At 42.6% G+C, this 25,214-nt stretch overlaps 1 protein-coding gene across 2 annotated transcripts in view; it reads left to right on the forward strand.

Annotated features, from left to right (window-relative positions):
• Positions 1-25,214, forward strand: part of RAD51B (RAD51 paralog B) — a 665,539-nt gene that overhangs the window by 489,838 nt on the left and 150,487 nt on the right. The window contains exons 15-16 of one of the 2 annotated variants that reach the window (XM_090033201.1): positions 528-648; positions 7,356-10,834. The exons of the other annotated variant lie outside the window; for it this stretch is intronic. Coding sequence (XP_089889327.1) covers positions 528-567 — 40 coding nt within the window. The 3' untranslated portion in view covers positions 568-648; positions 7,356-10,834. Of the gene's footprint in view, positions 1-527; positions 649-7,355; positions 10,835-25,214 lie in introns of those variants that run through there. 2 annotated transcript variants of the gene reach the window in all.

The raw sequence follows: 25,214 nt of genomic DNA on the forward strand, positions 1-25,214 counted from the left end.
AGAAAAAACATTTACAGCTATGTCTATGTCTGAATCTCTGAATCTATCCAAATTGATTCAAAGGGTTCTGATTCAATTCAGAGAGATTAAAGAGTCTCCTGATTCAATTCAGATTCAAGTCAGGCCAAATCTCTGCCAAATCAAATCGGGGACCGAAGCTTCACACAGCCCTACTAGCCAAGGGTTGTGTGAATGACTGAGGTCATCCAATCCTGATGCCTTCACTGAACTACACTGAAGTAGCTAAATATTAGGAATTACCTCTAGACGGTTCTGCTCCTGTCCAGTGGCCAGGAGGGACATGTAATGCCCATGTTGCAGAAGCAAAAATGAATACAAGGGCAACTTGCTCAATAAGATCAAAGGAGTAAAGGCTCTGCCAATATAATTTATCATTGAAGAGATAGTGTTCTTTTCTCTAGTACATCTAAGTTTTCATTAAAAAAACCAAGAGGTAAGTTTCTAGTTTTACCCTGAAACAGCCTTTCCACTTACTCCAGTGTTCTGTGTATATGCTGTCTCAACAGGCAGCAGCAAAGGTGTAAAGAAGTAGACTTCAAAACCTGAGGGGACTATCCAAAACAGAACATTATAAAGCTGTTTTCAATAAAAGAACAAGATTTTCACAACTGGATGTCTAAAATCAGAGTAAGTAGACTGATTTTTCAGTGGCTAAGTGTCAACTGTCTCATTCCTCAAGGTATCCACTGCTTTTGTAAGGGTTGAGGGCATGGAAATATGAACAAGTTACTGCAAGGAAATGAAAGCAGAGGCATGCCACATGTAAGCTGGAGTAACTGCTGTTCTGACCCCACAGTAAATCCTCAATACCTTTCACCCATCAGTAAAAGAGGGATAAGCTACTGAAGGATAGTTTTTATTTTCCACAGAGCTGAGTGTGAACCTACACAGTTATCCTAAACCAGCTGGTGCCAGGTAAATCCCTGCTCCCTTGTAGCTCAGAGTACTTGTTTGAGTCTTTATACTTTCATTGGCTAGGCAACGTGGAGGACACTCTTATTTCTTGTGTTCAAACTGTGTTTGTTTTGTGGATAAATAAAAGACTTCAGTCTCCAGGGAGACTGAACCTTTCAAACTGGTACCTTTCACTATCACTAACTTAATTTTAAAGGGAAATTATCTACAATGGCAAATTGCCTTTCCTTTTACTTTCTTCTCTTAGTGCTTATGCTGTGAATAGAACAGTAAAAGCAAGCTAGCAGTGAGACATGCACACATATTGCAGCCTATATCCTGTCTACCTTGGTGAAGTTCACAGAGGAATAGCACATCCTGTTTGCTTAGTTTCCTTTTGTCTCCCTGTACCAGTGCAGAGTGAATATTCCTACATATATATCTTTTCTTTTCTTTTCTGCTCTGAAATTGGATCACGGTGCATATGGCTGTGCTCAATAGCTGGAAATGCTGAGGATGTCCGATTGCTGAGGTCTCTTGTTTTAAACTCCGCATGTCAGGAAGGGTGAATTGGATCCCACCAGCTTAGCCCTGGAGGGTGCAGGATGCATCAACAGGAAAACCAAACAAAACATCAAGTGAAATTCATTTGAAAAGGGAAGGGATTGGTGTACCACCCATCAACAGTGTTTAAACTTTTCATACTTACACAATGGGCCTTTTATTTTCCTTCAGCTCTTCTCCATATGCAAAGCTCTCTTAACTTGATTTTTTGACATGAAACTCGTACTGAAGTTATTAGGAACTGTAGGAGGTCAGTACCTTTAAATTCAAATCAGTATATTCCTATGTGATAACAAAATCCAGAGTTAATAGATTAATATGGTCACAGTGTGACTGGTCTGTTTCTAAAATATTGCCCTTCATTATCAGCGTAGAGGTGTGGTCTGTGGGTATCATGCCATCCTAATTTTAGCTCAAAGTTGCATTGCATTTCCTCAGTCTTTGAGCCTGTCTTCCCCACCTTTTTGTGGCCTTAATTCATAGCCACAGTTGAGGGTGACCAAATAGGACTCCTTTTGGAATCTATTGAATCATAAATTTCAATCACCACCCTAAAGATTGTATCTTGAGAAATGGGTTGCATCCTCTCCCCTTCCCTTGTGAAGTGATCACAGACCCTGCTGACTTGATCAGTGAGGGATCAGTGATTGAAACTGTGTCTCCTGCATGCTGTAGCAGTATACAGGACTAACTAGACAGCCACCAGACAGGCTGTTTCATTTTTAATGTAAAAAGATGTGTTTATACAGATGTGTTTATATGCTTGAGGGAAAGATTCACAGGCAATGGCCAGAAGTTAGAGCAACTCCAGGCATCTCGCCCTATTTAAATGAATTAAATTCCACCATCAAGTCTGAACATGAGGGAGAGAGGCAGTCCTCCAGCTGGTTGCAGCTGCCTGCATACAACAGAGGCTGCAGCCATTGGTGAATTCCTCAGATGCACAGGAATCTGCACTAATTAAATTCATTCATGATAGAAAGGTTAAATGGACTTACCTCAACTTGGGGTGGCAACTAATGGTATTGCAGTAGCTGACTTCAGCTTCCTTTACATTTGTTTCACAGGAAGAAACACCACACAAAGGTGACTTAGGAAGAAGCTCTTTGCCTCATATCAAAATCCTGTCCCACCTCAATCACCTTTGGTATAACTGTACTAGCCCTAGGGCTTTTGCCAGCGTATCTGTGTTAACTGGGATGTGTTTTTGTCATGCTCCAAATTGACATAGCTGAACTGGTAAACCTTTTAAATGTAGGCTGGATTGGGATGTTAACAGAAAATGTCAGGGTAAAAGTTAACTTTCACTCCGCTCAGAACATGTGTGGATCAGTTCATCTGTCTGCTACACGGGAATGTTTTTGTTCATCCACATTTGTAAAGCGCTTTGGAATGAAATGTCTCTCATGGTAAATACCATACTTGCTCAAATATAAAATGAAGTTTTCCTCCCCCACAATCAGTATGTGTGTGGGGGGGAAGCCCCTCATCTTATATTTCCATAAGGAGAGGAAGGGGGAGCAAATGACCCCTGAGTCTGGGCCAGGGCCAGAGTCAGACTCACAGCAGCCTCCTGTCCTCTTTATATTACCTGCCCACTTCCCTCCCCTTTGCTGACAGATGCTGCTTGGCTCCACTTTAGGCTGGGGTCTCTCCCAGGCACGGAGCACATAGAAACTGCTTCCTCCGCCTCACCAATCAACAGCATTGACACTGCTGCATGGCTTGGCAAGGTCTGAGCTTCCATGTGCTGAGCTCTGGGACTGAGCAGCATCTGACAGTAAGGAGGGGGTGGAGTAGAAGGGTCTGGAGAGAGCAGGAGGAGAAGCAGAGACTGGAGGGAGTAGGGGAGGTGCAGAAGCTGTGGGGAGCTGGGGGTGGGAGGTGCAGGGGGCAGGGGAGCAGGAAGGCTGCAGGAGGAAGTAGTGGGTGGGGCAGAGGGCAAGGGGGGCCCCTTTGTCCCCCCCCCGCCTCCCACTGCTTTGTCTGCTGTAGCAGTGAGGGGTGGAGAATTCAAGGCAACCGTCCAATACTTAGATTCTCTACCTGGAAAATTATAACAAATTTGTAATTTTTTGAAATATAGAATCTAATTATTGGGTTGGGGGGTCGTCTTACATCCGAGTACATATGGTATAGCTAATATTTACCTTGTAGGGCTGGGCGAAGCTTCAGTCCCTGATTCGATTTGGCAGAGATTCAGCCTGATTCATCAGCCAAATCTCGAAATCCAAATTGAATCAGGAGACCCTTTTATCTCTCTGAATTGAATCAGAACCCTCTGAATTGATTCAGAAAGATTCGGAGATTCGGACATAGACACAGCTTTAAATGTTTTTCCTACATACCTCATGGTACCAGGCAGCTTGTGAATGCTGTGCTTCTGGGGCAGATGGAGCATCCCACAGGAGTGTGGGGGGCTCCCCAGTGCACTCAGCAACAGATCCAGAAGTGGACCAGAAGCACTTCCAGGTCCACTGGGGAGCATGTTGAGGGCCCCCCTACCCCCCCATCTTGGCGACTGGTGCTTCCTGGGTCTGGAGGGGCACCCAGGGTCCCCCTGTGGCCAATCGCCAAGCTGGAGAGAGGGAGGGAGGCCACAGGGCCCCCCCCCCCACACACACTCACACTCACACACACACACACACACGCACACGCACTCCCCGACAGACCCGGAAGTACTTCACAAGCCATGCCTGATACCTCAAAATATGTAAAAACATGTAAAACTGTGTCTATGGCTGAATCATTGATTCTCTGAATCAGCATCGAATCTTCAGATTCGGCCGAATGGAATTGGGGACAGTGATCTAAATCAATGAATTGAATCGCTGTTCCCAATTCAGGCCGAATCCGAATCGAATACGGCCCGTTTCACACACCCCTATTATTTTGATCCAAAAACTCTAATGAAACATTTTCACCATGGTAAATATTTAAAGTTACACCTGCATAGACTTCTGAAATAAGTAAACGTGTGTATTAATCCAGATACAGCTTAGTAGATATTTAGTTGGCAGAATAGGATGTTTGCTATAAAATCCTGTTTCTAAATACATAGAATATGACAGATATTCAGCCAGATGTGTAGTTGAGACGTGACTGTGTTTAGAGGAGCACTGTTTAGAGTAAGCAGTGACAAATACTGAAGCAGATGGGAGGGTGGAAAATTGGGAATCAACTGATGCACAACTGATTGGGGACCCTGCTACCTCTACCTGGGTAATCCTGGGATTTGGAAGCCACTTCCTGAATGTTGGCGAAACAGGAGGGAGAATTTACCAGATTAGTCTTGGAAAATTACTGTGAAAATTTACCAACCCAGGCACAGGACACACTCACCTGTCTTTGCCATGGTCACCAACGATAATGTAAAAACACTGAAATAGTATCTTACTTTCTTGCCAAAAGTAATAAATGTAATTGCTTGTCCAAGGCCAGCATAACTTTTCCAGAATGCAAAATAGTAGGATCATGTGATGAAGGCTCTTCCCCAGCTCCACACAAACCAGAGGACAAGGATTTTGTTCCCATACCTCAGGGGTGTAAAGCTTACCTTGTGCCCTGGGCTGGATCTACCTGGTTCCTTTCAGGCTAGAGCCATCCCAGGCCACAGTGTTCCCAGCCAAGGGCATGTTGCAGCAGCAGCCTCTAACTCTCACATGGGGCAACAAGCAGCAGCAGCTCCAGCAAGGAGTAGGGCTGGTGGCCAAAGCGGCCATGGTGGTATCAATGGACAAAACGGCTGGATGACAACTGGGGCTATATTGACCCTTACTCACCGCTCTGCTGCCCATTCCCATGCCCATCAACAATCAATATGCTCAAGGGTCCCAGATTCTGTAGTAGAGCACTCATCCCTTGGCAAGCCCCCCCCACTCCCTCCCGACTTCTAATTGCCCACCTGTTGCCCAGGGATCCAGATAGAACAGCTTCGTAGGTTGGGTTCAGCCCAAGGGCCGAATGCCTGACATCCCTGCCATACCTTATACAAGGAAAAGAGAATGACTGTAATGTCCTTTCATCCATCAGTAAGGCAGTATGATGGGAAAGGGACTGCTGCTAACACAGATTAAGGCAATGTGTCTAAATTGCTGAACATTTTGTTGTGAGATAGGTCCCAAATCTAAACTGTCGGCCCCATGTGCTTCTTTGGTAGGGAAGAAGATCTCTAAGTGCCTGATGTTATGAAGCAGTGGTTAAGCCAGTTCAGAGAGAGCTTGCTTAAGCTGTCTTCTATTGTCGTTTGCACCATAACCTGGTGGTTTACCTTGCCTCTGCTTTTAGGGTCCAGGACCTCAATTGATTGGTCCCATGTCAGCCAGCCTTTACATAGTAATGTGTATTGCTGGTAATTTAAAATAAAGTAGAGGTAATGACCCTGAAACACCAACTGCAAGAACCATTTGTTGTTTCCTTCAAAACAAATCCAAGTGCAAAATTATGCTGACCAGGGCTGTGTACCCAAAGAGCCTCATAATAATGCACCCACTATTATTGTTCTGCTCTGTGTTTGTTCTTAATCTGAACAAAAGGAAGGAAGAACTCTGCTATCAGGCTGGAGAGGAAGGAGTCTTTATTGCCCTTGGCTACCCTGACTTTAAATGCCAGGAAATACAGGGCACTTCAGCATAATCTTCCAGCAGTATTAGATGGGAAAAAATGGATAGTTTAGAGGTTAAAGTGCATGAACACTATTTATCTGGAGAGTAAGCCAGGTCACATCAAAGCTCTGATTCAGGTACCTCAATGCCAATGGCTTATCGAGAGCCATATTAAGGTAATGTGGAATTTTACGCTCCCACGTTTTTCTGCCATGTTGTCCTTCCACACTCGGCTTCCATAGGCCTGCCCACTATTTACAATGTCAGGGAACTTCATTCCTTACTCAGAATGACAGGGACTGTAGAATAGGCATGTCCCAGTACTTACCCCCAAATCAGGAGTGAATGAGGCAGCCCACAATGCTCTTTTTCTCCTGCCACACTTACAGAGTCCTTTGGTGAGTTGGTGGCAGGAGACTTTACCTCCCTGCAGAGTCTTGGAGCTAATATACAACCAAGAGGCATGAGGTAGTTCACCAGTCTCAGAGGTGTTGTTTCAGGCTCCTGGCAGACTCAGGCAATCACTTCATCATCAGTTACACTCAAGTTATGTTTTCTTTGCAACCATAAAGGATAAAAGCGTACTTTATATTATTAAATGAAAATCAAGGGTCAAATGTCATCACATGACTAGATAAGCCAGGGCACCTTTTGTGCCTATGCCTTAGTCTTGCCTTGGGTTTATCTAGTCCAGTTACCTTATCTCGTAAGGTGGGTAAGGGCAGTAGAGAAAGGTTTAAATCCCTTCTATTGTCTCTGAGTATCCAGTACTCCCAAAGAGGAGTTTGGGTCAGGATCCAGCCTATTTATAGAGCAGGTTAATTCATAAGTAAGATCTACTCTGATGCCTTGGTATGCAAAATACTAGACACACACAAAGTATTGCAATCTTATTTATGTACATTGTGTGTCATAATAACTAGGTGTGAAGGCCTACTGATTAACTGCCTTGTATCTTTCATAGGCTACCCAATGCATAGGCTGCAAAATTCCACTTTGTTATTCACATGACACACCTGTGTATAGGCTCAAAATTTCACTGTTGTCTTATATCCATCCTGCAGGTCCAGGAATGCATTTGCTCCAACCTCTGAGTCATGTATATGCATCTGGGGAGACTGCTTGCTAAAGTTTATAATGATTTAGCAGGTTAGTTGGTAGTCAAGAATGTTAATGAGAAAAGCATATTAGTATTCTGTACCTTTCTTTCGTATGACAAAAATGGTGTCCATATCTTTATCTTTGTGTGCTTTGGTGTTTGTGTCTATTCAGGAACTCCTGGCTGTCAGAGATGTTACCAGAGATGACTACGTGGAAGTGGCTCTTGTTGATCTCTATTCCTTACCTAATGCAGGCATTTAACCTGAACAAATGTATTGAGTTCATTAGACAATCATCTAACAAAAGAAAAAGGCATTATTAGGAGTGGATTGAATAGGTATTGGAATGGTACATAGTTGAGAGGATCCAGTGTAAAGAATACTTTATAAAGGATCAGGATATGTTTATAGTATACAACACTAATGAAAGCATGAGAATTACAACCAAGCACAAATTATAAAGCTCTCTTATGCTGCTAATGTGTTTACAGAGGTGATCTGTGTACATGTAGAACCTGGTTAAGAGCTGGCAAAATGAAATAAATGCACCATCTTGTATTCTCGGCATTGTGGTTCAAAAGTAAAACCACAGTGTTCAACACAGAACATGGAAAAAAATGCTTAATGTCCTGGAAAATAAAATCAAAGAATAAAATGAACAGAGACCACCCACCGAAGGAGTTAGCCTTCTGGAAAGAAATGATTCTTTGCTTCATATGTTAAATCTAAAAGTGCAAGTAGAACATTGGAAACCCAGATGGAGAGCAGGGAGGAAGGGTCTGTCTTGACTCAGGTTTTTTACATTACTAGAAGCTTAGTGTGTGGTTCTTCTCTTAAAAGTAGTTCTGAAATAGCATGATGGAGTTCCACATTTATTGTCTCAGCCAATTAACTACAAGGCACTCCCTTTAAAGTTTGTGGGGGTTTGGAGAAGGAAGGTTTTGGAGGGGATTGTAATTAGAGCCCTGCAAAATTGTTCTTCATTTCTGAAAGGCGAGCTGGCTACTTTCCTCCTCAGATATCACCACCAATAATAATTTGTTTGGGCTAAATTATGCCCTCTTTTGTCAATAGTGCAGTCTTTAATGCATGCCTTCACTCATGCCTTTACTTGAAATTTTACACTTGTTCTTTGGTTGTTCTGTAATGGGGACTTAATAAACAATTATACTGGAAGTGCTCAATTGAAATAGATGTGTTAGCTCAGCACAGGGAATGAAAGTAGGAATTAGTATATATTCATTGTCAACACTCAGTAGATAAAGTTCTGAATACATTCATGGAGTAGTTGTGGTATATAACGAAGTGTCATTTTAGCACTGCAGAACTGAAGAACAGGAGACCTGCTTTTCATTTTTATAAGCCTGTTGGTATTTTTGGTGAATATTGAAGTACATTCTTCATGCAAACTGCTTCTATTATGTTGAAGAGCAAGAGAAACTTCTTTAAGCCTCAATTTATTTACCTGGAAGAGATTCAGAAAAAAGTGGCAAAACTGTACCTTACCTTCTAGAGAAAAGTATCTCTTTATATTAAATGAGACTTATAACAATCTCATATATCAGGTGATCAGATATTGGAAAGTCCAGTTTTAAAGGTGCTTCTAGTGGGAGATTTTTTTTCCCCACCTCATAGGTATAAATACTAGGGGTGTACAAAACGGCTGTATTCAATTTGGATTCAGCTTGAATCAGGGACAACGATTTGATTCATTGATTCAGATCATGGTCCCCAGTTCAATTTGGCCAAACCCAAATCTGAAGATTCAGTGCTGATTCGGAGAATCAGCGATTCAGCTATAAACACAGCTCGGTGATTAGCCACAGGGGGACCCTGGGTGCCCCCCCCCCCCAGACCCAGGAGGCACCAGTTGGTCCACTTTTGGATCTGCTGCTTAGTATGCTGGGGAGTCCCCCCACACTTTGATGAACACCTTGCTGGGGTCGTTTGACCCCAGTATTCTTTCCTGCCATGGCAGGGGGTCGGACTCAATGATCTGCTCAAGTCCCTTCTGACCCTACAAACTATGAAACTCTTGTGGGACACTCCATCCACCCCAGCGGTGCCACATTCATGAGCTGCCTGGTACCTTGAGGTATGTAGAAAAAACATTTAAAGCTGTGTCTATGTCCGGATCGTCAAAACTCTCCAAGTCAATTTGGAGGGTTCTGATTTGATTCTCAGAGATTAAAGGGTCTCCTGATTCAATTCAGATTTGGAGATTCAGCCACCGAATTGTGCCAAATCTCCACCAAATCAAATCAGGGACTGAAGCTTTGCACAGCCCTAGTTAATACCACTGGAGGGAGAACAGTCTTGAAAAGACTTATTTATGTTGTGTGTACATAAGAAGAGGATTGATATTTCATTGCCATTTTTATACAAATTATTAGGTATTTTTCCCTAGATGTACACACAGTATTCTGAGAAGACAGGTTTTGTTTAGTAACTAAGCTACTCTGTGATGTTTTGACAAACTCATTCTCTCTAAATACAGGCACAATGGAGAACCTTGCAGTGCCCTTTCCTGTGCATGGAGAATTCAGCACAAAATTGGGCTTCATCCTTAAGTAAAATCCTGGCACAGCCTTTTAAAACTGGGATTCTAGAAAAGGAAATAGATCAGTTCATAAAATAACATGCTCTGAAGTTTCCGTCTATAATCTGCCTGTAGAGGTGGAGAAGTATTTTAGAAATGAATCTCAGAAGAAAAAAGGGTAAATCTGTTAACATTTTAGTTGCACTATTTAGTGAAGATGAACTGATCTGATTAAAGAATCAGTCTAATGAATAAAAGCATTCTGCTGTAAATCAAATGGCCTTTCCTAAAGGACCAGTGGCTTCATATCCACAAACAAATTACAGGAATGTATTGTCTGCAGGTATAATACAGTTACATCAGAATCTGTGTATATTGGTAGGGATCTGTGGTTGGAATCTGTAGTGTTCCAGAAGAAAAGGAAGAAGTGAATATTGCACATTATTAACATTATCCTAGCCAACAAAATTACATTTAGGATGACCAGAGATAAATCCTTATCTTACTTATTATATGTTGAGATATGCACTTTTTACAAGAAACTAAAAACAGATAGCATCTGACCTTAGACTAGATTTAATTTTCATCCAAAAATACACATGAGATATGGCATTGCTTACAGCCAGACACTAGGAATCCCACACAGCTGCAGTGATGAGATACAGCGGAATAAACTCTCAAGACAAACTGACAGCAGTTCAACTGCCACGGTGCCCCTTGTTACAGACAAGACAACAACAGATGAAGAAATCTTGAGAATGACCCAGAGCAATACTCATTAGTGAATGAAACCCAGGCAGGAAATGGGACAAGATTCCTTTTGTGGTAGACTTTCAGCCAGCTGTCCACCTTTCCCACAGCCACCCACACACAGTTAAAGATACTCTTTAACAGTCAAATTGAGAAAAAGTTTTTTACACACACACAAGCACGCACTTGTGCACTTGCATTTTTGGAGTACTTGCATTTCCTCAGAACAGAGTGAAAATTACTGTTGTACATCCATGTGCATTACCATTGTGATAGAGATGCATTAAAAGTATTTGTATGCAACAGTTATGGATATAATTCTTGCATGTGTATATATCTCCTAATGTGTTCATTGTTTTTACCAGCACCTCTAATACATTATAAAGGTGTCTGTTGCAGAAACATTGTTAAGGTAGTACTGATATTTATAATTATGTATGTAACTTTTTCATGTATGAAAAGTATGACACATTCTTCACAAAATGTGTATAACTTCAAAATGAATTTTCAGAGAATTACTAACCAACTCCACTAATTTGTTTTTTGAGTTGAAAATAATTTTTAAAAGACTCCTTTAAGTTTGCCACCCACTGACAATTTTTTAAAAGTCATCTGGAGGATTTAAAGCAGATTCTTGAGATTTACTGGATACAATTAAAATTCACTGCAGTTTTGTGTATGGGCTATATTTGAAGAACTATTTTTATCGATAAGATAATTGTTCCCAATAAGTTTCAAAACTAATCTTCTCTTTCATCTGGGCTTGAATAGTAATAATCTATTATGGAGAATTCAGTACAGAGCTGACTTCTTTCACAATGGTTGCTGGTCTTTTATCCAGAGAGATTCCCTATACAGTTGCAGGATTATAACTGTCAGTTGTCCTTAGCAAGCAAGCATCCATTTATTTCTTCTGACAAATTGGCTCCACTCCCATAGGAACAGTGTGGAGACAGTGGCTGTTTGGAAAAAGGGCAATTCTGCATGAATTTCTCTAAGGGAGAACCCTTTATGTATCAGACTGTGCTAACTGGTAAACTTTACCATATGAAAAATATTGGTAGAAGTTGCCATTAACCTTAAATACTCCTTTTTAAAAACAGACATCGACTAGTTCTATTTAGCAGAAAAGACAGGAACAAGAGGTAAACTGGGGCATATGTGAGCACAGAGAACTGTGGAGGATGTGAAGGGAGAAATGGGTGCGGTGCGTCTCTGTTTTGGAGGATACAGGCTTAGGAAAATAAATGGAGAGTTTGTGTGTGTGCAGGAAGCTGTAGTGATGCGGGAGGAATAGGGAATTTGCGGGATGGGTTTGCCCAATGGTATGTGGAGGACGGGAGGGGGGGGAAGCAGGGGTTAACAATGGCTGCTTTACACAGCTCTAGTGATACAAAGCAGCTGTAAATCTCATTTAACTGCCCAGTATCCTATGTCTGCTTTGTGCTGCTCCCAAGTGACATAAAACAGCCAGAGCATTCTGTTGAAGCTGGTCTTAAAAGTAATTTTTTTTCAAAGATAATTAAATGTTGATACGATCAAACTCAGATGATTCAAAATATCCCCATCATAGCCTCTTATAGTGTTTATGTACCATGTTTTTTAATTACAATCATACTAGGCAACTCCCACATGAAACTATGTTGAGAGAATTAAGGTGTATATTAAAGAGTCCATATCAGTCAATCAGTCAAATACCTTACCGAGATTTTCTAGTTCTAATGGATACAAAGAAGCATTAAGTTCAGGAAATGCAGAATTACAGTTATAATGAAAAAGACATCCAAACCTGATACAAACATTCACTGTTAGGGCATCCATATATATGTCTTTAAATATCATTTTAATTTAAGGCAGGACTACAAACACTGAAATGCCATAGTACTTACCGTATAGTAAGTATGTGGTGTATGTATATACTTTTATCTACATGTATGTTAACATTAGTATATTCATGAAAAACAATGTTAAAAGTGAGCGACTTTCTAGCATTCTTTATCATGTCTTCAAGCCTCTATGCATCTGATACCTACTATTACATTAAACCAGAAGGAATTTCTTTTCTATACCTCTTAAAGTGTCTGGTTTACTTTTTTTAATCAACACACAGAGCTGCTACAGACTAGCTTTCTTGGAAATATCATAGTCCATAGCATTGCATTATAGTCAGTCCTCCTTTGTTTTTGTTCATCTACTCTGAACTGTCTGGTATAGGACATTCTCCTCACACACCAATGTGACTCAAAACTGTCCTGAATGATTATGAGAGAGTCTCCTACCCTTTCTGCTGCCTATAAGAAAGTCATTCAGCCTCAACAAAGCTAGCCTTTTTATATTATCACCTCTCTGATAGGAGTTAGTCTAACACCACAGATTCATTTCATGTTGACCACTACACAGACATGAGAAGTCACTACCAACCTGTTTTGAATGTCAACTCTCAAACCAATTTTGAGTCACCCAGTTCTCTACCTTTAAATCTTTAAAAAATCTTGGTGAGGTATCTCATCCTAATTGACTGATATGGACTCTTTAATGTAGACCTTAATTCTCTCAGCATAGTTTCATGCAGGAGTTGCCTAGTGTGTTTTTAATTAAAAAACATGGTACATAAACATTATGAGAAGCTACAATGGGGATATGTGAGGATAACTGCAAAAATGCCTTTTTTGTGTTCTTAACATCATGTTGGTGGTTATAGACATAGTTGCAGCTTCTATCACCAGAGTGCCTGAGCACCAGGGTATTGGGCTGTATGTATATTCATTTTGCCCCTCCTCCCCCCCAGCACATACCACTTGAAGTTCTTATCTTTATTTGGCTCATGGGCTTGTTCAGCAGGTTGGCTAATGGACAGCAGATTCTTTACTCATTCTGGTACCTTTTTTTCTTTTCCCTCTATTTATATAACACACAATTTGTAATCTTTTTAAAACCAAAGAAGAGAAAAGTCTTGAGTTCATCTAGATTAAAATCAGCTGCATCTTATTAATGGACTCAGCCCAAGATTGAGACTTTAGGAAACAAAAACACTGGACTAAATTAGACTGAACTGGCCTCTGTCTCCTGGTGGGGGATAAAGGGAGGGGGAGAGGATCTCCATGTGGTTTTAATTAATTTTGATTCTCTTCCTGAAGCTAATTTAACCAACACAAAGCATGTGTAGTGGGGAGCCAGATTTTTAGAGGCTTGGCTTTCACTGATAAACAACTGGATTCCTATTCTGGAGGTCTCAGTCTGCTTGGTGTGTATAATTAACAGGTTTAAAGTGGTTATTTTGGAATAGAGAATTTCAGTTGCATATTAAAGTTCTTTCATCATCTATCGAACTGTATCCTGAGGACTTTGCTCCCCTGCTTACTCACTTGCTAGAAACAGAGAGTCAATAGCCTCACTGAAGAGGCAAATTATCTGAGCTAGTGGGTATTTTTAGCTAGGGGTACATCTACTGGGGTGTCAGGGATAGTGGGGCGGGGGGTGTCAGAGCACATTTCCACTTTCAGCGAAAGAAACTTTGCCACCCTAACTGAAATGTAGCATGTTCTGCTAAAGGATAATGCTCAAATGCTGTACTCACTTTTGCTATTATATATTTTATATTACATACATAACCCCACTTGTGTGCATGGTTCATTATAGACATGCATAAAACATTACCCTTGCCCCAAGGACCTAGACAGATGGAATACAGACAAGGAGTGAGGGAAATGAAATGTAAAACATTAACTGAAAATCATGTGAGTGATTACGTTTGGTGTACGTTGTCTTGGTTCCAAGAATTCCCCCTTACTAGTTTCCATTTGTATTTTGATGATAACCTGTGATATGGTTATAGGTAAAAGGGCATGAGGCTAGATGGGGAAGATTAATGGGAGAAGGCTAGCTGAAGGAAGGGACCTAAAGGAGTATGAAGTTGAATGATGCAGAAAAGATTTTTCCATGCATAAACTCAACATTGAAAAAGTGTGGCTTTATGGAGTTGGCAGCATGCAGTATTATGACATGAGGGGATTTACGTACTTTTGGCTCTGATAAGGGATGATGTATGGGTAGGTACTTCATGATGTAAAGCTTTGAAGTTGAAGACAAGGAGCTTGATTGCAGTACGGCAGAGGATGCTCACCTGATGGTTGCAATAGCTTGTGTTAGTGTGTGTAACAAGTTTCAGGCAAACAGGATGGCTTTAGCTGTACTGTATAGAACGGAACAGAAAGGGAAAAGGCAGCCAGAAAGGCAAGGTTACAAGTTCAGGTAAGAGAAAAGGATGGAGTGCCTGTGGTTTGCAATGTCCTCAGTTGACTACCAGTATTCATGTATGTGGGCAGTTAAGTGTACCACAGCAGATGGCTGTCTCTAATAGTTATTTTTTAAAAACCTTGCCATGTGTAGGAGAATGATGGGAGCTGTGTTCAGGTCAAAGTATTTAGGAAGAGGATTCTGGCAAGCATGGCAGGGAAAGGAGCAATGACCAAGTCCTGAAGGGGAGAATACCATCTGGGGAGGGAGGGTCATGACATGACATCAGAGGAAAGGACATTACGGTCCCAGGGCTGCACATATCTAATAGGAGCTGGTTTCTAGTGTTCCACAGATCATTAGCTTGTTACTGTAAATGCAAATTCCATATTTATTTGCATGTCACATTGCCCTGCATAAGACATGCCCTGTGTTTTGGGACGGTGGAATGAATAGAAAAGATGTCCCCAAAGTCTTACCTGCAGTGGCAGTGGTTCAGCCAGAGACCAAACCCTCCAGCTGCATGGAGCAGAGGCAGAGTTCTGTCTTCACTGGTACTCCTCCTCCCCCTATTGCTCAGCCAACCATTACTGCCAATTTGGCAGCGGTTGTGAGAGGGTTAAACTTGGGCCCTGCAGCAGGGGTGGGGAGTGACAGACGAAGGACTCTGCTCCTGCTCCATGCAGCTGAACCCTTCAGTCCTGGATGAGTCTGTGCTGAGCACAGCCCTCTGCCACCATTCCAGTGTCCCATTGCTTTCATTCTAGAGCAGGGATCAGGTTCCTTGCTTAAGAGACGACCCCAATATGGGATGGCTAATTTTCAGCGAAAGGATGCATGTGGTATACAACTTAATACAATATATCTGCCACTAACTCTGCCTTATTCTTTTTAATAAGCCTCAGAATTGATCATTAACCATGAAACTTCTTTCTGAAAGTGTCCCAACCATGACTAATTGTAGCAAGCTGGTTTTGTCATTGGCCAGTTACAGACATTCAGTTTCTACTGGGAGAACTGCTGTTGTGAGGGGTATTCAGGAGTGTATGTGAGACTGTCTGGTTCTACAGAGATAAGAGCCCGGTCCATATATACTAGTGACCAGTTATTGCAGAGTTACCACATGAATTCACAGTGGCTGATCTGGCCATACCATGTGGGACTGGATTTGGAACTGCCATGGCACTTCTTGCATAGGCCCTGGTGCAGGAAAATATTTAAATGTGTACTGAAGTCCTGTTTACTTCTGGGAATTGAAATAACTGCACACACAGCAAAGCGACAGGGGAAGTTACGAGCTCAGTGGGAGGCTGGATGGAGCATGTCTGACTCCCTCAGGGAATCTCAAACTAGTTTCTCCTTCCTCTAGCCATGGAACAGACTTCCTCCAAGCACACTGCCACCACCTGCCCCTACAGCTCCCAGCCAGACTTGATGCTGAAGAGCTTTTGAGGATTAGGCTGTTTCCTAAGGGAAAAGTTCCTTGTGCCTGTACATGTTAAAAAGAGGTGTGTTGGCAATGGGGATGAGGGACCTGAAATGTTTTCAGCAATTTCTGTCTTTCTCAGTTTGCTGTTGCCAAAGCTTCAGGCAGTAATGTTGTAGGTATGAATTACATGAATTTTGCTCAGGACTAGATGTGAGTAAATGTTCTGCATTTTCTTCTGGGGTGGTTTCCCCATGTAACAATATAAACAAAATCCTTCCTGATCTCCTGTCCTTTTTATTTTTCTACTAATACTCAATAAATCTGTTACTCAACCAAAACTCAGACAGGTCCTATTTTTTCCTTTTAAGGCATATTAAATGCAGGGGGCTCCAAGGGAGGAAGTTAGGGCTTTCTTGAGGACTAGGAGGAAGTCATTAGCCATAATCAGGATAAGGTGTGGTTAAAAGATGAAGGTGGAATCCTATTCACCTGCTTAATGTGCTTTAGAGATTTATTTTGAGCTTTAAAATTACCTATCAGGATTTTGAGATACTAAATCCATTTTGAATAGCTTTGTTTGATGAATAACTAAGAAACAAAGAATATCTGTTAACTCTGTTCTTAGGATTCTTAAAAAAAAAGTAATTAAAAAAAAGGATCAGTGATTTTCTGCCATATCTTTTTTTGCTTCCAGTGTCCCATAATCGTTACAGGGAGATATGCTAAATATCAAGGGAGCAATGAGTTCAATGTGGCAGTTGCTGACTTTAGCACTTGCTAACAGAAAGCCTTGCATGTCAGTCTGGATGGGAATGACTGTAGAGTAGCCCAAAATACCCATGCTAGTGTTAACCTAGCCAGGTTGGGGACCAGCAGCAGTCTAGTTGTGACAGTTTGTTCTTTTAAAAAATTGCCCTGGGTTCTTTACATTCTATCAAGAAAACCCATCTGAAAAAGCAGAAGAGATCTTTATTTAGCATCAGATGTGAAGGATAGTACTCCTAGCAGTGTTGCAGCTCACAGCACAATACTTGATTGTGTTGTGAGTGCTCAAGATCTACTGCTTATAATAAAAAATGTCAGCTCCTTACAGAAAAATGCTCCCAGATTTGCAGCAACCTTGATGCTTTCTATAGTGATGTTCTGCAGCATCAGCAATAGGAGTCCAGGTCCTACTCTGCATGAGAGCCTACAGGTTTCTGGTCCAGAAACTAGGGATTTGCCAACACAGTTTTACACTGAGTTAGCACAAAAATAACTCAGTGTAAAACTATGCTACGTATCACAAGTGAGAACTGGAAGGGTGATTTACACAGGAATATCATGAAAGCAGTTTAAGAGATTATGTTCCTCATCATCTCCACTGGTGCTAGTTAGCAGACTGTTGGAAAGAATCATAAATGACTTGAGAGCTCTGGATGAGGAAATAGATAATGATGCTGGTGTGGCTGTCTTAGAACAATTGCTAGATCCGAAAGCAAATGAAGCAAGAAGAGGCTGGATCATGGAGGAAAACATTTGACAGAAGAAAAAGGGTCTTATATTTTCAGAGCAATTGTAATCAGAAAGAGTAGTTGCAGAGATTGGATTGCCTGCTTTTGAACAGCAAGAGAACTAATTTCATGAGTACTGAGGGCTTGATCCAAAGCTCTGTGAAATAGTTACTCCTTTTGATCCAGGTGTTTAGGCATAAATTCACAGTCCCACAGATTTATTCCAACTGGAAGGTGAAATGAGGCATTCACGTGTTTCTGTGGTGCAGTCCTGTTGAGTTGCAGTGTAGAGTTCTGCTTGTCTAAACACAACAGGAATCAAACAAAGGACTATGTCTTTCCTTGTATTTTCAGGCCCTTTCTAGTCAGCACTTAGCTCAAAAGTATACTGTCTCAGCTGTTTTCAGGACTACGTTCCCAGTGTTTGTTCCATGCTCTTTGCTTTTCTACCTTGTTCTCTTACATTTTCTTGTGTTTCTTTCAAAAATGCAGACACACAGCACTCCACAAATCTGTGTGCTAGCCCCTGCTTTTGTCTATGTCATTCCCAAAGAAAACCCATATACTTCATGGTGTAGCAGATGCTCAGTCTTTCTGTGAAAGTGTTAAACCTACAAGTTTCAATGGGGTTTAATTCAACCCATAACAAAGTCATTATAAAGGCTCTTTTGGATTCAAACTGTAGAAGGTCAGGGCAAGATAAAACTTTAAACCGGGAAAAAAGTGAAAGAGGTATGGAAAGTTATCTCCGGGGATCAAATTAGGAGGTAGAAGGGAAAGCGGTTTTTTGCTGTCTGAAAAGCTGGGCAAATGTCACTGTACTGCTTGTACTCTGTTCGCATTGCAAAGCTACCTGTGAAGTTCTAGGTCTAGAAATACAACTTTTTACATGAAAAATGAAATGTTGGTGATCAAAATGCAGCTACCATGAAATAAAGCCATCTTGCCATGCTACCAATATGCTAGCTCAATGTGACCCATTCGTAACGGAGGAGGGAATCCACTGCATCTTGGTGCAGGACGTTTCCAAAGCTATAATGTAGCAGATGGGATGTGGTTATCTGTGAAAGCCAATTACTCCTGTGGGTGAAAGCCAGTTACTCCTGTGGGCTGGAGTAACAACTCATGTTATTCCAGGGGCCAGTGCTGATGTTCAGCTACCAGAGCTGATGTGACAGAAGCCTGTACTGCCATTGCCCATAGCAGTGTGTCCAAAGTTCAAAATCAGCCAGTTTTCATGAACCCAAAATTCATTTTAAAAAAGAAGAGATTTGGGAGGGGGGCGGGAAGAGAAGCTGCTTTTATGGACTTCCCACAATCTCTTTGACAGCCAGGTGCAAACATGTTCATGTATGCATGCATGCATGCACACTCACCCACAGATGCTTGCAGTCAAATGCTCTCGTGCACATACGCACGTATGTGACCGAGAATAGGTCTCACTCTTCTGGTTTAGAGACTATGAGCAGAACAGGAAGTGAGGCCTTTGGGGAGGATTTATTCTAAGACTCTGAAGCATGGGGGTGGGGGGTTCTTTCAGAAAAAATGTTCATTGTCAGCATAAGTCCATCCTCCTGGGGTCACTCTGAATGAGTTGCACACCAGGCCAGTGTTGTTTCTTGTTTTCCTTACTGCACTCTACAGTTAAATGTAATTTAGCATGGACGGGTGAGCTGTTAGCCTGAGCTCCCTCCGTAGGACTTCACAGGCTGTAACAGACAGTGGTTCAGGCTGGCCCACTTCCAAATATTTAAATCTGTATTTAAAGCAAACCCTACTGGTTTCAATAGCATGTTAATGTTTTAGCCTCAGCTATACACCCCTTTGTGGTTTTCTGCCATGTACAGTGTTTGTGTGTATTGGCATATATTTAAGCCAGTGATCCTTATCCAGGTGCCGTGACACCTTGGGGTGCCATGAGATCCTTTTAAGGGTGACATGAGGTGCTGTGCAATAGTAACACTCTTAGGTATCCAAACCCAGAGATTTCAAATATAAATTCATAGTGTCAAAAACATTCTGACCTGTTGTGGTCTTTGTGAGTTTGTTGCAACAGAAGAATTGTTCTATTAATTATCTGTAGTCAAAAATGAGTGAAAGCTAAAGAGCTCACATTTTCTGAGGTGTACTTTGAGTGTAATGAGGGGTGCCTTGAATATAAAAAGGCTGAGAACCACTGCTTTAGGCTGTGATGGAAAAAACTGTTGTGTGACATGTAGGTAGGTTTCATGGCCTGAAATTAATTTTATTAGCAGCATACAGAGGAAAAAAGATGCATGAGCATCATGTTATTTGCTGTAGCTACAGACATACCTCAGGGGGAGCTCTCTTATTCATTGCAGTACTTCACATGTTACATTTTTGTGAATATTTCTTTGCATAAACCTGTTCAGATGGCTTTAAATGCAGCTACCGTGAAATAAAGCCATCTTGCCATGCTGCCATATGCTAGCTCAATTTGACCCATTTGTAATGGAGGAGGGAATCCACTGCATCTTGGTTTATGGTTTACAGGGCTCCAAGCAGTTAAGCTGTTGCAAGTCTTCCCTTCTGTGGCACTGGAGAATAGGTCAGTTGTTCCCATCCACTTGTAGCACTGCTTGATGGGGACAGAGAAATGCACTATGATATTTTTACCCCTCTGAGCCTGGTGTTGGAAAGGGGTTCAGAGCTCAACAAAGGAAAGAGCAAAATTATGGGTTGAGTGAATTAATAATCCATTACCACTGGTGCAGTTGGCAAGGGGAGTTGAATTGGCATATCAGGCTGCCTTTCTGACTGGTCTCTTCCAAGATTTGTGTATAGGACACTACTTATCTTTTTGGTCTTTTTCTTCTTCTAGGTTCCTAGCCAGTAAAAAAGTTTCTTAGCCTGACCTGAAGGCAGTTATGCCTTCTGTCTTTTAGGTCACTTGCATGAGGGAACTAATAAGCACCCAGCTTTTTTTTCTTACCTGGTTGATGCAGAGCACACTGCAATCCCATAATGTGTTGTACAGACACATATGGGGAAGTAAGTAAAGCAGAAATTCCTGAACCCCTCTGCCCTTTTCATACCACTCTGATAATTCAGCCTCACCAGTTTTCAGAACACTTTGTTAATACTTCAGTCTGATTCTGTTGGCCCTAGAAAGTGGGGAGGGAATGTGGGACATTTGAAGTTTCCATTTTAGGTAATCATCCTGGAGTTCGGATGCTTAGCATATATTTTCTGAACCTCTTGAATCTACAAAATTGAGCTTGGAATCATACTAGCAAATCTTCTTAGAAGATTTGTGGTTACATTTGGTCTGGAACTACCACGACAGCAACTAGTGTAAAATTATTTGGCATTTCCCAGTCTACTCCACCTCTTTATCTCCAGCAGGAAACAGAATACCTGAAGTTCAGAGACAGGAACATATGTGTAATAGTACAACAAATAATAATCTGAACACTTTCACATATGCACAGGGGTTCGGTGTTCAGATTTTTAGACAAGTTGTTAACAAAAATTTGAGGGGCTTAGTGATATTATCCAGACTGACCCATCCATTCCTAGGTGTCTGAATGGTTAGCTATATACATGGCCATATCCCTAACATACATAGAACCAACCATAGATGGAGAAATACCAGAAAATGTTCTGTATACTGGATTCACCCACATGGAGACAACTTTGTGCATGTGCCAACCATTGACCACATAGAAATACTCAGACAGTCACTTTCCAGGTACTTTCAACTCTAATCCCTGATATGCAGAGAAAATGCTAGACAAGAGGTGGGCTAATCTGAGGCAGAAGAATAACCTTCTTGAGACAAAGTAGGGTAGCCAAAAAATGCTATACCCTCTTCCTGAGTCTCCTCACTCCTGTGTCCTCTCCCAATATTGTTTGGCAGTTAAGCATTATGCACATGGTAGGGTATCCTCCACAAGTATTTGAACTATTGTCCTTTACAGTTGGAAAAGAGGTTTCTGCTTGTGTGTGAGAGTTATCTCATTTCCTCTTTCTTTAAGGTACAAGAAAATGATCCCCTTTGAGGAATAAGAATCAAATGTGGCAGTCCCACCCCCCGCTCCCCTCAATCTTTTATCTTTTGCTCTTAGGGATTCCCAGGCTTTGCTTCCCTTCCCCTCCCCTCCCCCCCACTTGCTGGTAACTAATGGACTTTGTTATTAAGCCAGTCTTTCAATGCTTGCCACCATGCCAACAAGCGTGTGTGTAGCCATTCTGTCTGATTTGGAAGGCCACATATGCAGCCAGAGCTAGAACAATTCCTGTATTGATCCTTTGCTTGTCAGTTAATCCGTCATAAGGCATGGGAATCTTAGCTTCTTCCACATCTGCTTGCATAACTGCAGGGGGAAAACCAACTCTCTGAAGCTCTCACCAGGAAACAAGAAAGAGGCGAAATGGGAGCTTTCAGGGAAAGAGGGCCTTAAGCCGCTGGGGCGGGGGGAGTCATGTGACTATCCAGCTGCTCCAATCCTCACCCCCCTCCCCAGCTCCTTTTCATCCTCCTTCAGGTCAGCAGGATCAGGTTTATGCTAGCAAACTATGAAGCTTATCAAATGCTGCAGCAGCAGGTGTTTGAATCTGGCTGTCTCCACAGGCCGAGTCTAACAAGGTTAACATTGTGGCTGAGGCCAAGGTAATGCAGTAATTACTTCTTTCTGGGTTTGGAGCCCCCAAGAGGTTTCTGGGAACCAGTTAGAAAAACAAATGTTGCTAAGAGCAGGGGATTTAAAAAAAAAAAGAACAGTAGTTCCCTCTGTGCCAGACTGAGGACAAGCTTTTTCAAGTACAGCCTCCAACACAGGGCCCAGGTTCCCTTTAACATGTCTCATGTTACTGGGGATAGAGAAAGAAGCAGCATGTTTGTGTCTGGGTGTTCACATCTGGAGGGGCAGCTTATTTTGGCCTTAGTCAGCGTGTGGAATGGCAGCTGTTTTCTTTAAAGACATGAGTGTGGTACCAGGAAAAGAAAGCAAGTAGGGTTAGGGGGACCCTCAACTATTTGCAATTCCATCTACATAATTCAATTTGGCTTACAAGGCAGGAGTTATATTGCACAGCATTCCTTGCCAGTGGCTGTTTGCTTGTGTTGAACTGCTCTAATGTAAAGTACCAGTGAAGAAGCTTACTTTTTCACAGTGATAAAAACTAAAGGGCCAAACTTAAGCAAAAGAGAATGTGACTACAGAAGTGGGCTCATACTCCTGTATCCCATCAGCATCGGATAAGACCAGAAAGAATGCTACAATAGGAGATGTGTAAAAGGAGCTCATCAGCATTGTTGTAATGAGGCATAAATGTTAGCCCCTCTTTTTGAAACAGCCATGATTAAGTTCTTTGGCCCAATGTGTTGTTTTCTCTTAAACTTGATTTTTAATATAAGCATTTGTAAGGATTTTCTTTTTAAAAAATCAGTTAAATCGGGTCTTAAGGATTTGAACTTTTCCTGAGACAGTGGAAATTCAATAGCCTCATGGGGGCTTTGTACACTACACAAAATTGGTCTTTAAAGTGACTTAAATGCCCTTTTGCACCATTTTAATGACATTGCTGTTTGCACATTTGACAGCGTATTCCGCTTTAATGCCATTGCTGTTTGCACAGTCAGTGGTGTATTCTGCTTTAAACGACTTTGGTATGTAGGAAGATAAAACACTTCCAAGGTGTTTCAGTGTGCTACCTAACAAAGTACAACAGTGCATGGGGTGCTGGAAGCTAACATGCTCAGGGCTTGGCAAGCCCCGCGCGGCTCAGGGGCTGTGGGACCCGGTGGCAAGCCTGTGCAGGCAGGCTTCACTGAAGGAAAAAAAACCAAAACAGCGAGCCTGATCTTTTTTTTTCTTCCCCTCCTCTCCAGAGCCTGCCTGCCTGCATGAGCTGTGCAGGAGCCCAGTGCTTTCCTCCACGGTTGTAGGGGGAGGGAGGTGGGGGATTCAGGGCTTCCCTCCACAACTGCGGCTCCCCCCAGGACTGCCTGGACCGGGTGCAAGTGGGTGGGTATCACTTGGGGGGGGGGCATGCAGATGCCACTTGGCCCACTGGCAGCTCGGCCCCCCCTTCCCACTGCCTAAGAGGCAGGTAAGGATTGGGCCCTGACCCTTGTGTACATGCCACAGGGGGTTTAGTTCAGTTTAATTCTCCCTAATGAAGCGGTGTTTTTAAAAATCCATCATTTCAATTTAGGGAGAACTAAACTGAATTAAACCCCTGTGGTGTGTACAAGCAGCCATGGTTGTTCATGAGACAAGAATGTCAAGCTGACAGAAATCAAAGGAAAAGTGCCTAAACCACCATAGGGTCATACATTAGATTTGAACTTGGACTGCCCAAATGACTTTGTTAAAATGGCATTTTTCAACAAATATGTGTTTGGGTGTACCTGTTCCTTTAAGGGAGCAAAGAGCCAGAGAGGCAGCTTGCAGGTGTTGAAAAGGTTATTTAGGGACTCACCTGATCGGTAGCAGGCTGGGCAGAGATATATGAGCCCTGGGTCTGAGCTGGTTAGGCAGTCCAGCCCTGAGATCTGTGAACTGGGAGCCCCTGGCAGTAGAGCAGCTGGGTTCCTGAATTGACTGTGGAACTGAGCAAATAGCTCTGCAGGCCGTGGAACAAGGGAAGATACCTGGGGCAGAGTGGAGATTGTTATATAGGCAGGTGGCCTTGGTTTTATGTTTTAACCCAGAGAAGGTTTGAGTGCCTGCCAGGGGGCGCAGGTGCTTGTTACTTGTTACTAAATTGCACTGGTTGTTTAGCTTTGAGCCCTGCAAGAGCAGGCTTAAGGCCTACTTAAAGTGCTGGTAACCCTAGAGTGGCTGAGTAGGGCCCAGTAGGAAGTGCAGGAGCTCAGAGGGTGGGGATCAGAAGATCCACAAGCCCAAGATCCAGAGAGGGGCTGAGAGTAGGATCAGGAGATCCATGAGCCCAAGGCCCAAGGAGGGACTGGGAGCACAAAACAGGGCTAAGAGAGAATAAGACCAAAGAAGTTCTAAAGATAGGGAGAGTGTCTGAGTATGGGAACAGGCAGTTCGGGAACCTGGGATTGGCTGAAAGTTGGACTAGAGGGGCTCAGAGAATGGGTGAGAGTTGGACTAGAGGGTCCATGAGTCCAAGACGGGCTTTGAGACAAACCAGAGGGTCCACGAGCCCAGAGGAGGGGTGGGAGTCAGACTAAATGGTCCACAAGCTCAGAGAGAGAGGGCTGAGCATGGGACCAGAGTCCAGGAACCCAGAGAGGGGTTGTGTGGGGCCAGAGAGTCCAAGGCCCCAGAGACTTAGTGTGAAACTGGAGGGTCCAAGAGCCCAGGAAGTGGCTCTGTGTGGGACCTGAGGGTCCTGGAGCCCAGAGATGGGCTGGGCAGGCAACCAGAGGATCCAAGAGCCCTGAGAAAGGGGCTGGGAGTATTGAGGAGCCCAGGGAGGGGCTGAGTAATGAATATAATGAACACCAGGTGTCATCATTGAATGATAACGCCTGTGAGGCATGGGGCATGGTGTAGGGCAGGACAGAGCCACGCAATGAGCCCTTTAGGCTACCGGTGCCCTTCAGAGGCAATTACAGGCCGAGAATTCCTTTTCAGCTTGAGGAAG

This window comes from Crocodylus siamensis, chromosome 2 (genome assembly GCF_052110815.1).
Source record: "Crocodylus siamensis isolate JL-2025a chromosome 2, ASM5211081v1, whole genome shotgun sequence".
NCBI lineage: Eukaryota > Metazoa > Chordata > Crocodylia > Crocodylidae > Crocodylus > Crocodylus siamensis.